At 42.1% G+C, this 14,098-nt stretch overlaps 2 protein-coding genes across 3 annotated transcripts; both read left to right on the forward strand.

Annotated features, from left to right (window-relative positions):
* Positions 1-661: 661 nt before the first annotated feature.
* Positions 662-3,923, forward strand: LOC115661998 (F-box protein At5g03100-like). 2 transcript variants are annotated; one of them, XM_056314861.1, is made up of 5 exons: positions 662-932; positions 1,306-2,175; positions 2,255-2,398; positions 3,449-3,546; positions 3,639-3,923. In XM_056314861.1, the coding sequence occupies exons 1-5, from the start codon at positions 858-860 to the stop codon at positions 3,682-3,684; spliced, it is 1,233 nt and encodes a 410-aa protein (XP_056170836.1). In that variant the 5' UTR covers positions 662-857; the 3' UTR covers positions 3,685-3,923. The 2 variants fall into 2 exon arrangements, with proteins under 2 accessions (XP_056170836.1, XP_030440042.1); XM_030584182.2 differs by having other exon boundaries at positions 664-932; positions 3,449-3,923.
* Positions 3,924-5,169: 1,246 nt separating this feature from the next.
* LOC115691596 (lysine-specific demethylase REF6) lies at positions 5,170-13,479 on the forward strand. Its single transcript, XM_030618292.2, has 7 exons — positions 5,170-6,340; positions 7,359-7,437; positions 7,682-7,749; positions 7,842-7,992; positions 8,169-8,839; positions 9,976-10,533; positions 11,383-13,479. Exons 1-7 carry the CDS (start codon positions 5,482-5,484, stop codon positions 13,206-13,208), a joined length of 4,212 nt encoding a protein of 1,403 aa, XP_030474152.2. The 5' UTR covers positions 5,170-5,481; the 3' UTR covers positions 13,209-13,479.
* The last annotated feature ends 619 nt before the right edge of the window (positions 13,480-14,098 follow it).

Raw genomic sequence — 14,098 nt, forward strand, 5'->3', positions numbered from 1 at the left:
TTGCTCAGAAATAAATTTTTTTTATTTTGTTATCGGAAACAATTTCTAAGCATTTGAAGGTGTTTGGTAACAAACCAAATTTTCCATTCTTGGAATAGAAAAAGAACAGAATTGCGTTGATAACTACACAAAATTTCTTCTTATTAATAATATGTTTAAAATTTTTAATATTTCTTTTCTTCTTTTCCTTGGCCGTGGCCGGTTGGCTGGCAACAGGAGAGGGTGAGGGCCGCCCTCGCCCAAGCCGCGAGCCTCGATGGTTGCCCTCGCCCTCCTCAGCGAGGGCTGGAAAAGGCCAGCGACGGCAGCTCCCGCCCAGGCCATGAGCCTTGAGGGCGGCCCTCGTCGGCTCGGGTGAGGGCTGGAAAAGGCCGACGAGGGCAGCCCTCGCCCAAATTGCGAGGGTCCAGCCCTCGCCCTCGCTGGCCATCGGCCATAGGCCAGGAAAGAAGGAGAATTGGCCACAGCCAAGAAGGAAAGAAGAAAAAGAAAAAAAAATTTCTCTTCTATTTCTGATTCTTATTTCCAGAACTAAGAAGAACCGATTCCGGAACAAATTTGTGTCCGAAAATAAAAAATTTATCAAATAAATTGCTATTCATTTTTTATTTCTGGGAACAAAGGAACGTAATAAGTTACTATTTAGTAAATTACCAAACCCTTCCTAAATAATCAATCATCTTGAAATGCTCTCCAATGTCCATCTCAATCGCATCCGGATCAAAGCTCTTCGAAAGAGCGAGAGAGATGATTTCCGTTGGTCTTCACCTTCTTCCGCCATTCCTCGGCGCCTTCGTCGGCGTTCTTCAAGATGCTCCGGCTCCTGACCGTCGTCTCGGAGCGAGCCCCCGGTGATCATGGACGGCGGCGGCGGCGGCGGCGACGACGAGTTTCGTCCGCCTGCCGATACCGCGGAGCATGCTTCCCCGGAGGTGAGTCGATTGTCCATTTTCCGACCACGTTGTCGCCCCGGAATTGTAGGCGTAGTGCTAGAGATGTCGGCTTGCCTGTGCTTTTCTTGGAAGGAGCTTGATCTTGAAATTGCTTCGGATTGCTACTCTTCGTTTCTTGCTGCGCCTGCGCTTTGTCGTCCATATGAACTGGCGGCTTCAAACGTCAAAAACAGCTGATGTGTTTTATCCACCTGTCTGCTTTTATGGTTGAGTTTATGTGTTTTTTGGTTCCTTTAGTTCAAGAAAGCTGTGCTTTGCAGCTGAGGTCATGGTTTAGTAGTTTGGTGTTCTGACGAGCGCTTGTTTGATTTTTTTGGGATTTTCTTTTTGTCTATTACATTGGATTCGTTAGCATGAGGAGAGGAACGAGGATCCGGAGGACATGATCGGTGAACTGCCGCATGAAATTCTTGTCTCCATTTTGTCCCTTCTGACCTTGAAGGAAGCTGTGAGAACTAGCGTTCTTTCTCGGAGATGGAAAAAGTTGTGGAGTTACACGGCGGGCAGCTTGGAATTTGAAGATTCGAAGACCATGCACGGCATCTTGCGTAACACGAAATCTTTGAGGGTGGAAAGGTTCAAGTTCATTGGATGGGTGAATCGGGTGCTGGACTCGCATCAAGGTTCAAGTATTCGTGAGCTTAGGGTGCGTTTCGATTTGAATAATCGCTCGAGGCGTTATGTAGATGAGTGGGTTGCAGCAGCATTGGCAAAGAGAGTTCAGAATTTGGAGCTGGACTTTTCACCCTTTCTCAAAGGGAACCATCCTACATGGTACACGTTTCCCAGCAAGTTCATTTTTCCAAACACCAGATGCCGTTTGGACTTGTCTTGCCTGAGGTCTCTGTGCCTGAAGTTCGTTAATGTTACGGATGAGATTTTGGAGTGCATCCTCAGCAGTTGTCCTTTTCTTGAGCGGTTGGTTATAGTAGGCTCGGAGCTTCTTTCAAATATAAAAGTTGCAGGCTCCTCTCTGTCTCTGAAGCACTTGTTTATATATTCTAATAACTTTACAAACTTTGAAGTTTCTGCGCCGAATTTGGTATCACTTGGTTATCACAATGATTCAAAACGAGCACCACAAGTGCTCATCGAGAATGCTCCTCTGCTAACTAGTGTTTATCTTGGTGCTCTTTATGATCCTATTAGTATTTATCTACATCCTCTTTGGAGCTCTTTGCATCAACTGGGAGCTCTTCACTTACACATGAATCTCTTCAAGGTGGTTTTTGTGGTTCCTGTTCAGATCTTGCTTTAAAGTTCTTTACGTTCTTGATAATTGTAATGTGCTGATCTTTCAGGATGGTCTAGAGATACCGCAATTTCCACTGTTATTTAACCTCAGGCATCTCACGTGGATAGTTCACACATCTGATACAGCAAGTCTCCTCGGTTTAACTTCTCTTGTAGAGGCAGCGCCATTCTTGCGTTATTTTGAACTCAAGGTAGATATTTCATTTTGTTGATGCAATGCGGGTGCTGCTTCATGTTGCATCTCTGCAGTTTGTTTCCCTGTTTCCAAGATAATAGTCTAAATATATGGGCTTCAGTTATGATCCCAGATATCTAATTCACTGTGGTGATATTTTTGATTGTTTCTGATTCTATCACTTTTCCTCGTGTCTTATCAAGACCGGTACTTCTTTTATATACTGCATTTTCTGGCAATTACTATTTCTGTAGTGAAATAATGTTTGCACCTGGTATTTCATGATTCTCAATTTGATGTATCTACAAGCATCTATAGATTTTCATCTAAAATGGTCACTCAATATGAGATTCATGTCGATCCGTCTTCATTCCTTAGTTGTCAAGACTGTGTAGCTGCTCAGTCATTGTGCAACACACAGAAAACTCTGTTTGTGACCCACATAATTGTGGAATATGGGCAATGTTATCGATTGGCCGAGTCTGGCGTGTTGTGAACTTGTATGAAGAAATAGGGAATTGCTACTTTAGGCATGGATTGTTAAGACATTTGCAAATTCACAACTTACTGTGCTAGCCTGGCTGATCCGGGGTAGGCTGAACTCATTGTTTATGGGAGGCCCATAAAATGGTTTGGCCACAAAAATTTGTTGTCTCAGTTAATAGTAATGGTTGATGTGGTATTTTGAGCTTAATGTTCATGGCTGACGCTAGATGATATTCTTACTCGATTAAAGATCGTTCAATTGAATTTGCCAAGCTGAACCATATGGACCTGAATTTTGTCCTACCTGTAGCTGTAGGCTGTTCTACCGCCAAGTAGACAGCAAAAAATAGTAAAACATGTAAGCATCAATGATGGCTATCCCGGAAGAAATTCCCGAGCAACTGTTGTTTGTATGATTGTCAAAGTATCTCATTTATGTCCTAGTCACATTAGGTGCTCGTATTATCACAAAGTTTCTTTTTGGCATAGCTTTGTTCTGGCGCTCTCAAGTGGTACACGGCGCTTGCTCTGATTCATATTGCATGTTGCAAAATGGGTATATGCTATAATTTCATTGCAGTTGGAGTGGACAGAACCATGGAGACGAAGGAATGCAAAAAAGGTGAATGCAACTCCGAATCGATATCTCAAGGTGTTGAAAATACTTGGCTTTAGGGGGTATGCAGTTGATTCGGAGATCATCTCATATCTGCTTGAAAGGGCCACAATGCTCGAGGAGATTGTTGTTGTACCTCGTGCTGATTTAACAGAGGGAACTCCCATGGAGGAGGAACAAGCTGCAAGAACAATGGCTGAGCAGTTGAAACCCAAACTACCTCATGCAGCTAAATTGATAATTTTGTGATCGGTTAAGATCATGGTGTACATTTGGATCGACTGTCCTTTGCAATCTAGTGACTGAGTGGGCGATGGGTCCCATAATGTCTATAATTGTTTTCCCTTGTACCAAATCAGTCTTGTGAACCATGTCCGTACTCACACTGTCTCGCATTGCCTCTAATTGCTTCAACATCGAACTTTACAGATGGTTGTCATACTGGTCTTACTGCAGTTTCTTCTAGATTCTGCACTTTTGCTTGCTAGTTAAATCTATCACTGCGCATGTAATGTGGAAATATACATGCCATCGTGCTTCATTTGCAATACATAGTTCTGCAAGATGGAGAATTGAATTGGTGAAACTGCCTGCTTCTGAGTTCTGGCGATAGTAGATGAATGTGAACACGTTCCTGTTTGGACATCTGTTTACTCTTGTCAAATTCTGAAATGCCGTCTTTATTGCCTTGGCCCTGTTACAGAACTGGTTTCTTGCCCACATTTAAGTTTCATATGGGGGTACTAGAAATCTGTTCTTCGAAAGGACCAAGTCGAGGTGTCGATGATTCACACTATCCAATGGGAAAATGCCCATCCAATTACAGTAGTAAAGTCAAGATTTGTGCTGAAAATGAAGCATATGAAATTTGGTTTCGAGAGGTGAAGGTAACTTTGTGAGCCACATAATCGAGCCGTCAAGTGAAATTCGATGTCACAATGTCAACAAGAGCAACTGCAACAGTTGTTATTGCCCGGGGCTTCTTCCCTCTCTTAAAAATGCACAATGATTTTGTCACCTTATCATTATTGTATTATTTTTTTTGCAGCTGATGTCATGGATAAAGACATCGCCAAAATACATAGTGATCTGAAATCCACGTGTGTCCGCAATTTTCCACAGCTTTTAAGGAGAAGTCATTTGTGGACGGTACCATACATTCATAAACCTCTCAACGAAGCTTTTATACAATAAATCGTGATATGTACCTCTACGTATATACATATAGGCACATAGAATTCATATCGTGGCAAAGTTTCATTGATTTTTGTCGAGCCAAGCTTTTGCTCCAACGATGAATTACGCCATTCGGCATAACCCCATCTCTGATCCGAAGAAAAGCCATGCACAAAGGCGTCAGAAAGAATACAAGTCGCAAAAGACAGGGGAGCCCAACTCCAATTCCAACTACAGAAAACCTTGAATGTTCTTTCTTTTCTTTTTTAAGCCTACATACAACTTGAACTCGAGGGTTCAATCTTTGCAAAGTTGCAGTCGCCATTTTCGTCCCGCTATAACCGTGCCGATTATCCACAACGGAAAACGCCGAAAATTGACGCAAAAAGATGCTCTCGTCAACCAAGAAAAAGAAAATGAAAAATCGAAAGGAAGTGGCAAAAGAAATTTGTAATAATTTGGGGAAACCACCGTCGCTGCTGAATATAAAACACGCCCCCACTCACTCCTCTCTCACTCCCCCCCGCTCTCTTCCCCCAGTTTTGCCCTCTTCTTTCTCTCTGCCCCTGCCTCTCCTCTGCCCTCGACTTTCACCATTCTTTCTTTCCTCTGCATTAAAAACAGAGGAATACGCATAAAACCCAGAAACTTTTTTGCAAAGAATATGTAGCGTAGAATCTGAAATCGCTTCTGGTCTTTCTCTCGCTTTCCTTCCTCCCGTTTAGTCTGCAATGGAGGTCCTGTGGTAAACCCACCAAAGAATAAAACGAGAGAGAAAGAATCCGAAGGCCAACAAGAGGAAACCCCCTTTTGTTTGTTCTATGGCAGCAGCAACAGAGCCGTCGCAAGAGGTCTTCTCATGGCTCAAGAACCTGCCCTCAGCCCCAGAGTATCACCCCACGCTCGCCGAATTTCAAGATCCAATAGCTTACATTTTCAAGATTGAGAAAGAAGCCTCCAAGTACGGTATCTGCAAGATTGTGCCCCCTGTGCCTCCCGCTCCGAAGAAATCAGCCATTACCAATCTTAACCGCTCTCTCGCTTCTCGCGCTTCGAGTTCCGAGCGAGCTAATTCCAAATCTTCACCCACATTCACTACCCGGCAGCAGCAGATCGGCTTCTGCCCTCGGAAGCCGTGCCCTGTCAAGAAACCCGTGTGGCAGAGCGGAGGGAACTACACTTTCCAAGAATTTGAAGCCAAGGCCAAGAGCTTCGAGAAGGGTTACTTGAAGAAATGTAGCAAGAAGGGGTCTCCTTCCGCTCTCGAAATCGAGACCCTTTACTGGAAGGCGGCTGTGGACAAACCCTTTTCGGTGGAGTATGCAAATGATATACCCGGTTCGGCTTTTCCGCCATCAAGTTCAAAGAAGGGGAGGGAGACAGGGGAAGGTGTGGTGACTGTTGGGGAGACCAATTGGAACATGAGAGTGGTCTCCAGGTCGAAAGGGTCGCTACTGAGGTTTATGAAGGAGGAGATACCGGGAGTCACTTCACCTATGGTTTATGTGGCTATGATGTTTAGCTGGTTTGCTTGGCATGTGGAGGACCATGACTTGCATAGCCTGAATTACATGCATATGGGGGCTGGGAAGACTTGGTATGGTGTGCCAAGAGATGCAGCTGTTGCATTTGAGGAGGTTGTCAGAGTTCAGGGGTATGGAGGAGAGGTCAATCCACTTAGTGAGTCCATCTTCAGGCCTGAATCTTGAGTGTCCCCTGTTTTTGTCATGGCTTTACATTTTCACCGGATGTTTGAATGGCTGCATCACTTTCTATCAGTTGTTTGGTTGTTGATAGGCTAGTTATATCTTTTCGGACTGCCATATCATCTCTCCCTCTTCCTCTCTCTCTCTCTCTCTCTCTCTCTCTCTCTCTCTCTCTCTCTCTCTCTCTCTCTCTCTCTCTCTATATGCTGGTGTTGGTTCCGTCATGTGATTTTCTGGTTAGAGGAGAGGTTAATTCTTTTAAATAGGATTTGTTGCATTGTAATCTCTAATGCTCTGATAAAAAACCGTGGGAACAAGTGAGGGTTTGGGATTTTGACCTTCATGTTTAAAATAACTATTGAGGAGCTAGGGGATGATAGGAATGCAGATCCATGAGGTTTGTCGGTTGTTGGAATTTGTTCCTTTGTGCGGTGTAGTTTAGCAAGGATGCAATAGTGAGATGTAACGTGGATCTGTTAATGAAGTAAGCGAACAGAGTTGATTAAAAATAGCAAGGATAATAAAGACGGGAAAACAAAATGTCGGTTTCTGATCTCTGGAGGTTTGGTTTTTGCTGGGGAGTTCAAAACCATCTTGGGATTTGTTGACTGTCATAGGACGTTGTTGTTAACCCGTTCCTTTTGTGTTTTGTCTCACTTTGACTAGGAGTGAAGAATGATATTGGATATACTAGGTCATTCACTTAGGATTCAGGAATGGATCAATCAGGTTTACTGACATGGAGAACATATGCACACTTTATCTTGTCTCTTAAGCCTGCCATGCAAAGGATAACATCATGAGTCTTCGAATGATTGTGCATCGTCTCATCAATTTCATCATTATTTTCTGGTTTTATTTCTGATTCAACCTTTCTTGCTCAACAGTGACACGATTTCTGTAACAAAGCAGTAGGTTCTAAGTATAATATGACGACTGAGTTTACGTTCCTTTGAAACATAATTAAATTTTTGTTGTCATGGTCTTATCAGTTACATTTGCCATTCTTGGTGAGAAGACCACAGTAATGTCTCCAGAAGTGCTTGTGGGGGCAGGAGTTCCATGTTGCAGGTGACCTCTGGCTCATTTTAGAGTGCTAATTTTCTTTGACTAACTGACTTTGCTCCTAGCTAAGAAATACTGGACATCTCTGCTAGAATTAATCGTGCTATTAATTGTTTGCCGCTCAATAATATTGTGATTTATGTATTGCTGAGATAGATACTTGAGTAGTTATTCCTGAAGTATATCTTCTGTTAGGCCTTTTCACCTTCATAAAGAAAATAGTTAATGATTTCTTTTTTTCCTTGATCAGATTGGTGCAAAACGCTGGAGAATTTGTTGTCACTTTCCCTAGAGCCTACCATTTGGGGTTTAGTCATGGTGAGGCAGCTTGTTTATGTGACGACTTCTGATTGGAAACAACTATCTCGTGTTCGCAATGGTCATGATTGTCATTTTTTGTATCTTTCCAGGATTTAATTGTGGAGAGGCAGCTAATATTGCCACTCCTGAGTGGCTGCTAATTGCAAAGGAGGCCGCCATTCGAAGAGCTTCAATTAATTATCCTCCCATGGTGTCACATTTTCAGTTACTTTATGACCTGGCTTTAGCATTTTGCTCAAGGTTGACCCAACACTGTGTCGCATCTTATCAGTGCTATTCTTCCATTAATACTTACCTATGTTTGCTCAGATTTAAAATTTTTTACTTATCTGGAATTAAACTCACTCTGCAGTAGATTAGATAAAATATTCTTTGAGGACTATAAGGAGTTTGAAGTTCCATTGTTTGTTGATCAGGCCTACATGCATGAATACTGGGCCACGCAGTTCTAGATTGAAAGATAAGAAAAAGGGTGAAGGAGAGTCCATGGTCAAAGAGCAGTTTGTACAGAATTGTATCGAGAACAATAAACTGCTCCATATTCTTGGAAAAGATTCTACCGTCGTACGTCTTCCTGAAAGTTCTTCAGACATTTCTGTATGTTCAAACCTACGAGTTGGATCCCATTTGAGGGTGAATCGCAGCTTGTCCGTGGATACTATGACGTCTCATGGAGGACTGGTGTCTGATAATCTTATTGCAGATAGAAAACAGAGCATTGATTTAGTAGAGGATTTGTACCCAATGAAAGCGAAATTTGCTTCCTTTTATGAGAGGAAGAGGATTATGTCGATGAACGGAAATGGTGATATTCAACCACCTAGAGATGGTGAAGGAGATAGTAAAGCACAAGGCGATAGGTTGTCAGATCAAAGACTCTTTTCCTGTGTCACGTGTGGAATACTGACCTTTGCTTGTGCTGCCATTGTTCAACCTAGAGAACCAGCTGCTAGGTATCTCATGTCAGCCGATTGTAGCTTCTTCAACGACTGGACTGTTAACTCTGGCGTTCCTACCAATGGCTTAAATGTTGCTGCTGCTGCTGCTGCTGCTGATATAATTGCATATAAAAGAAGACCCCAAGCAGGTAGCATTTCTGAAATTATGTTTCTCGGTGCATTAGTAAAATTCTTTCTTTGGCTTGTGAGTCGTTGGAGATATTTCTCGGCGACTTTAGTGTGACTTACGAAATGAGCTGAAATTATGCATCTTGCTTGACATTCACTTCATCCCACTAGCGGCTGCCAGCATTTTGACTTATCTTCTAGTTGTCTGGCAAACTTATAGAAGCCACAGTGTTGATATATTCATGCAGGAGAACTAAACTCCTGGATGTAGTCATCTTTAGTGAGTAGTTTGTGCAATATTCTTCTGAACTTCCCATCTTTAACTTTAACTTATCATTTACTCCTTTGCCTTTGTTCACTTTATGGTGGTTATATCTTGATTAACACCTAGTGATCAATCACAGGGGCTTTAGCAGCTTTGTACAAGCTCTGCTTGCATATTGTCCATTTGAACTATTTACTCGTGGCTTCTTTTCGAATAATATGGATCAGTAGAGGCCAGTATGCTTTTGATTGTCTCATGTACTGTCAGGAAAGCAGTTTTGCTTAAAATGTATAACCATTTGTGTTTTACTCTTATGACTCAGTGGAAACTCAAACAGATCTAAGTATGCAAGTTTTTCCAACCGGGTGTGTCGGGTTTAGGTCTGAATTTATAGAAGAACAACCGTTACAACCTGAAGTCAAGATTGTTTCCCTGGATCTTCGTTTCCATATTTAATTTTAATGTCAACTTTCTCTTCTACCTCGTTTCCACCTCTCTTCTGCTTTCCCCTGGAGTTGATTTCTTTCGGTAATTTGCTTAATGCATTTTTGGACTTGTCTTATGGGTACTTGTAGGATATTTGAGCTATGTTTTGTTATTATGTTGATCCCTGGCACATTTGCTATCATCGGTTGGACTTTATTTTGCTATTGAAACCATTCACTTCTTGTCTGTATGGTCAAATCAAATTTAATTTATTCAAAATATTGTATACAAGGATGGCTTATAGTAACTTCCAAGGCCTATTGAACATCCTGAGCCAAAGTCCAATTATATCTCTCGTGCATCCATTCTCTATAGTGCATACAGTCTGTGCTTCTTTATGCTATGGATTCTCTGTGTTCATTGGATAGGTATTGAAGTTCTTCACTAACTGTCATAATACTGCAGGATCTGTTGAGAAAAGTCGTGCTGCTGCTCTCTATGATGTCTCAGTTCAATCGACTAATTATCAACTCCAAGAAGCCCATCAAAGCTCTGAAGCTTTTTCAAATTCTGATAAACTAAAAGGGACTTCTGCCCTTAGTTTATTAGCTTTAAATTATGGAAATTCATCTGATTCTGAAGAAGATCAGATTGATTTGGATGCTCCTATTGAGATGACTTCAAGACCTCAGTATGGTAATAATCATCTTCCTGATTCAGGATTGCCTCCTATCTTGCCAGAACACCACAGTGGTCCAAATGGCGGTTCTCCTCGCAATTGCTGTCCCGAAATTGGATATAGAGGAGCTAACTTCGTGGATAATAGTAATCAGACCTTTAAGTGCTCTGCTAACTTCGGAGCTGATGAAACCAGATCAAGTGAAAAACATGGAAACACAGGTTTTCCTAAATCTGATGAAGACTCCTCTAGATTGCATATATTCTGCCTCGAGCACGCCATTGAAGTTGATCAGCGACTTCGACCTATAGGAGGAGTTCATATATATCTTGTGTGTCATCCCGGTAAACATTTGCTATTGGTTTTTGTTAAAGCAGTTTAGCATTTCATTTGCCAGAAGTTCTTTTACATCCGCAAATGAATGGTGAAATGTGACATTATGTTGACACTTTGCTATAGTTACTTGGGGAACGAAGGAGAGTATTAGTCAATTTAAACTTGATAGTAGGCAATCATTTGTGTCATGCATGTCTACATGCTTAGGCTATGTTAGCCTATGAGAACCTGCTTCCATAGCTAAAGTCACCTCTTTCACAGAAGCAAATCATATCTTCAAACCGGATAAATAAACTCTAGAACCTCCCATTCTTCCAGGGCAGAGGGTTCTGCAGGGTAGTGTTACATGCCCAATGGCACAGGCACACCTATCTTTTGCTGGCCAAGATGATTTACCCATAAGGTTTTTTTTAACTTAGGCTTTCTACTTTTCTTCGGACCTGACTGGTTGGTTTGTATTGTCATCTGAGCTGCTTTATCATCAAATTTTGCTTTGCGGTTACTCTATTTGCATTTGAGCTCTAGCTCAATGATTGAGGCAACAATGAGTGCATCTTGACAATGAGCAAGGAATATCCATCTTTTTGCTAAAGAGAATGCATTGAAGGTAATCTGTTAAGATACTTTTTATGAATGTCAGCTAATTACAGTAAGTTTGCTCCCTTGCTCCCAGTTGTTCAATCATTTTATAACTAGAGTCACTCTTTGATATATGATCACTATGAGTTAAACTCAATAGGATGTTCCTTTCTTCTGTACTATCGAAGATAATGGTGGCTGTGTGTGTCTCAAAATTTATGACATTGTGGCGTGTCTTTAATTTTATTTGTTTGCAACTTCTGCTTATATAACTGCAGACTATCCAAGGGTTGAAGCTGAAGCAAAGTTGCTGGCTGAAGAATTGGGAATAGATCATTCATGGAATGACATAGCATTCACTGATGCTACGAGAGAGGATAGGGAAAGAATTCAATCAGCTTTAGATAGTGAGGAAGCAATAGCTGGATATGGGGACTGGGCAGTAAAACTCGGCATCAATCTCTTCTACAGTGCGAATCTCAGCTGGTCTCCTCTTTATAGCAAGCAAATGCCTTACAATTCTGTGATATACAATGCATTTGGTCGTGAATCTTCCAGCTCACCTGCAAAGCTTGATGATTTCGGTCGGAGGCCTAGCAAGCAGAAGAAAAGTGTTGCAGGTAAATGGTGTGGTAGAGTGTGGATGTCAAATCAGGTCCATCCCTTTCTGGCACCGAAGGATTCTGAAGAAGTAGAAGAAGAGAGAAGCCTCCATGCTATGATGACACCTGATGAGAAGCCTGAGAGGCAATCTGGGTTGAATACAGAAACCAACTTGGCAACTAGAAAATTTTCTAGGAAGAGAAAAATGGCCAGAGAGAGTGGGCCATCCAAGAAAAAGAGTGTTTATAGAAAGGAAGAAGTTTCAGATGATGCCTTAGCCAAAGATTCTGAGAAGCTCACGAGTGTTCTTAAACACAAATCATCCAAAAGCTTTAGGAGAGAGGACACAGTTTCAGATGATCAAGTCGATGAGAGTTCTTGTTTGCGGCGTCAAACAATTCCCAGAAGGAAGCAAAAAAAGTTTGCAAAGAGAGGATACGCCAGCTCAGATGATTCTCTGGAGGACAAGTTTAAAGAGTTGCGTAAAAAGAATTTTAGAAGCAAGGCGACCAATTTCACATCAAGTGGCGACATGCTTTCAGATGATTCGCTGGAGGAGGACTCTCAGCAGCAGGGGAGGATTCTTACTGGAAAGAAGACCAAACATTATGAGAGGGATGATGTCATGTCAGATGATTCGGAGGGGAATTATAACAAGCTGCAGCATCCGAGGATCCGTAAGAAAACTCCAGCTAATGCCAAATTTGAAGGCGCAGATTCAGACAGTTCACCTGAAGATGCATTTCCTCAGCGGCAGAGGAGTCTTAGAAACCGAAAGGTGAATAGAGATACTCTTCGGATTAAAAATCAAGGGAACCTGTTGGAGAAACTGAAGAAGCCAGGAATTCCTAGGGTAACAAAAGAAGTTGGTGCTCGGCATCTGAAGCAGGAAAGTTCTCGCCTTCGGAGTAACAAATATGAGTGCAGTGTTGAGCGATTGGATGTATCAGATGAAGAGGACCAAGAGGGAGGCGGTCCTAGCACACGCTTGAGGAAGAGAACTGCAAAGCCCACGAAGGAAAGCAAAGCTGATAAGCCACAAGGGAAGAAGCAAGCAAATAATGGTAAGAAAAATGTGAAAACCGGGCCTACTGTGAAGCGGCCTGCGGGACGAAACGAAGCTAGAATGGAGAAGTTTGAGGAAGCAGAATACAAATGTGATCTTGAGGGTTGCACCATGAGTTTTGGCTCTAAACAGGAGCTAACCTTGCACAAAAAGAATGTCTGTCCAGTCAAAGGGTGCGGGAAGAAGTTCTTCTCGCACAAGTATCTGGTGCAGCACCGCCGAGTCCATCTCGATGACCGGCCTCTTAAGTGCCCTTGGAAGGGCTGCAAGATGACATTCAAGTGGGCCTGGGCTAGGACAGAGCACATAAGGGTTCACACAGGTGCCCGCCCCTATATCTGCGCTGAGCCCGGCTGTGGCCAGACGTTCCGTTTTGTTTCTGACTTTAGTCGTCACAAGAGAAAGACTGGTCACTCGGTGAAGGGCAAGGGTTAATTTAGGTGTACAAAAGAATCATCACGATTAAGGATTGCTAATGGGGCTTTAGTTTGGGTTTAGGGGGTAGCATCTGATAGATAGAAATGGGGTTCTTCCCTGCAACTCTTCATTTGACTTGGCTGTTTATTCCGTTCTGATCTGGGTCTCCATTTGGTTATTTATTTGCTAGAAGCAGAGAGCATTCTTCATTTTCTTGGAACACCAAAACCAATTGTTCTCAACTGTAAATCAATGCTGACCCCGACATGCATTTCGCTGATTTCTCTCATTGGCCTCGTTGTTTTTTTCATCGGTTCTTGTTTGTCAGCAACCTGTTCGCAGCTAGTCACGATGGCTGACCGGTAAACGGACGGGGTCTGATACGATGTTTGATCATATGTGATTCCCAGATGTAGTTTATCTTCATATTACTGATTTTGTTACTCTGATTTGCATCTATAGCTGAAGTCATCTGTTAAATTTGGTTGGATGATGTTGAGAGGGCAAATTGACTCTTTTTATTAGGTAGGCTCTGTGCAGATCAACCATTCCTCAATACATCATGTACTCTCACAGGGATGCAAAGAAGTCAGCTAGTCGATTCTTTTAAGCCAGTCCCTCACTCATATTGATGGACAATCTTATTTTAGGTCGAAATGCATCGACTAATATTTCATTTTCAGTTTTTATTTTTATTTGAAAGGATCAAATTGACGCCATTTGACTTCTAAATTTATTCTCTCGAAATTCGATTTACAGAGGGAAAATCACGCAAATAGTTCTTGAACGTTGATCCAATGTGCAATGTGGTCTCCGAACTTTTAATTTGTTCAATATAGTCCATGAACTTTAATCGAATGTGCAATGTGATCTTTGAATTTTTAATTTGTTCAATATCATTCTTGAAT

This window comes from Syzygium oleosum, unplaced genomic scaffold (assembly GCF_021117445.2).
Source record: "Syzygium oleosum isolate NSW1041296 unplaced genomic scaffold, Sole_v2.1 Sole_v2.09, whole genome shotgun sequence".
In the NCBI taxonomy this organism is placed as follows: domain Eukaryota; kingdom Viridiplantae; phylum Streptophyta; class Magnoliopsida; order Myrtales; family Myrtaceae; genus Syzygium; species Syzygium oleosum.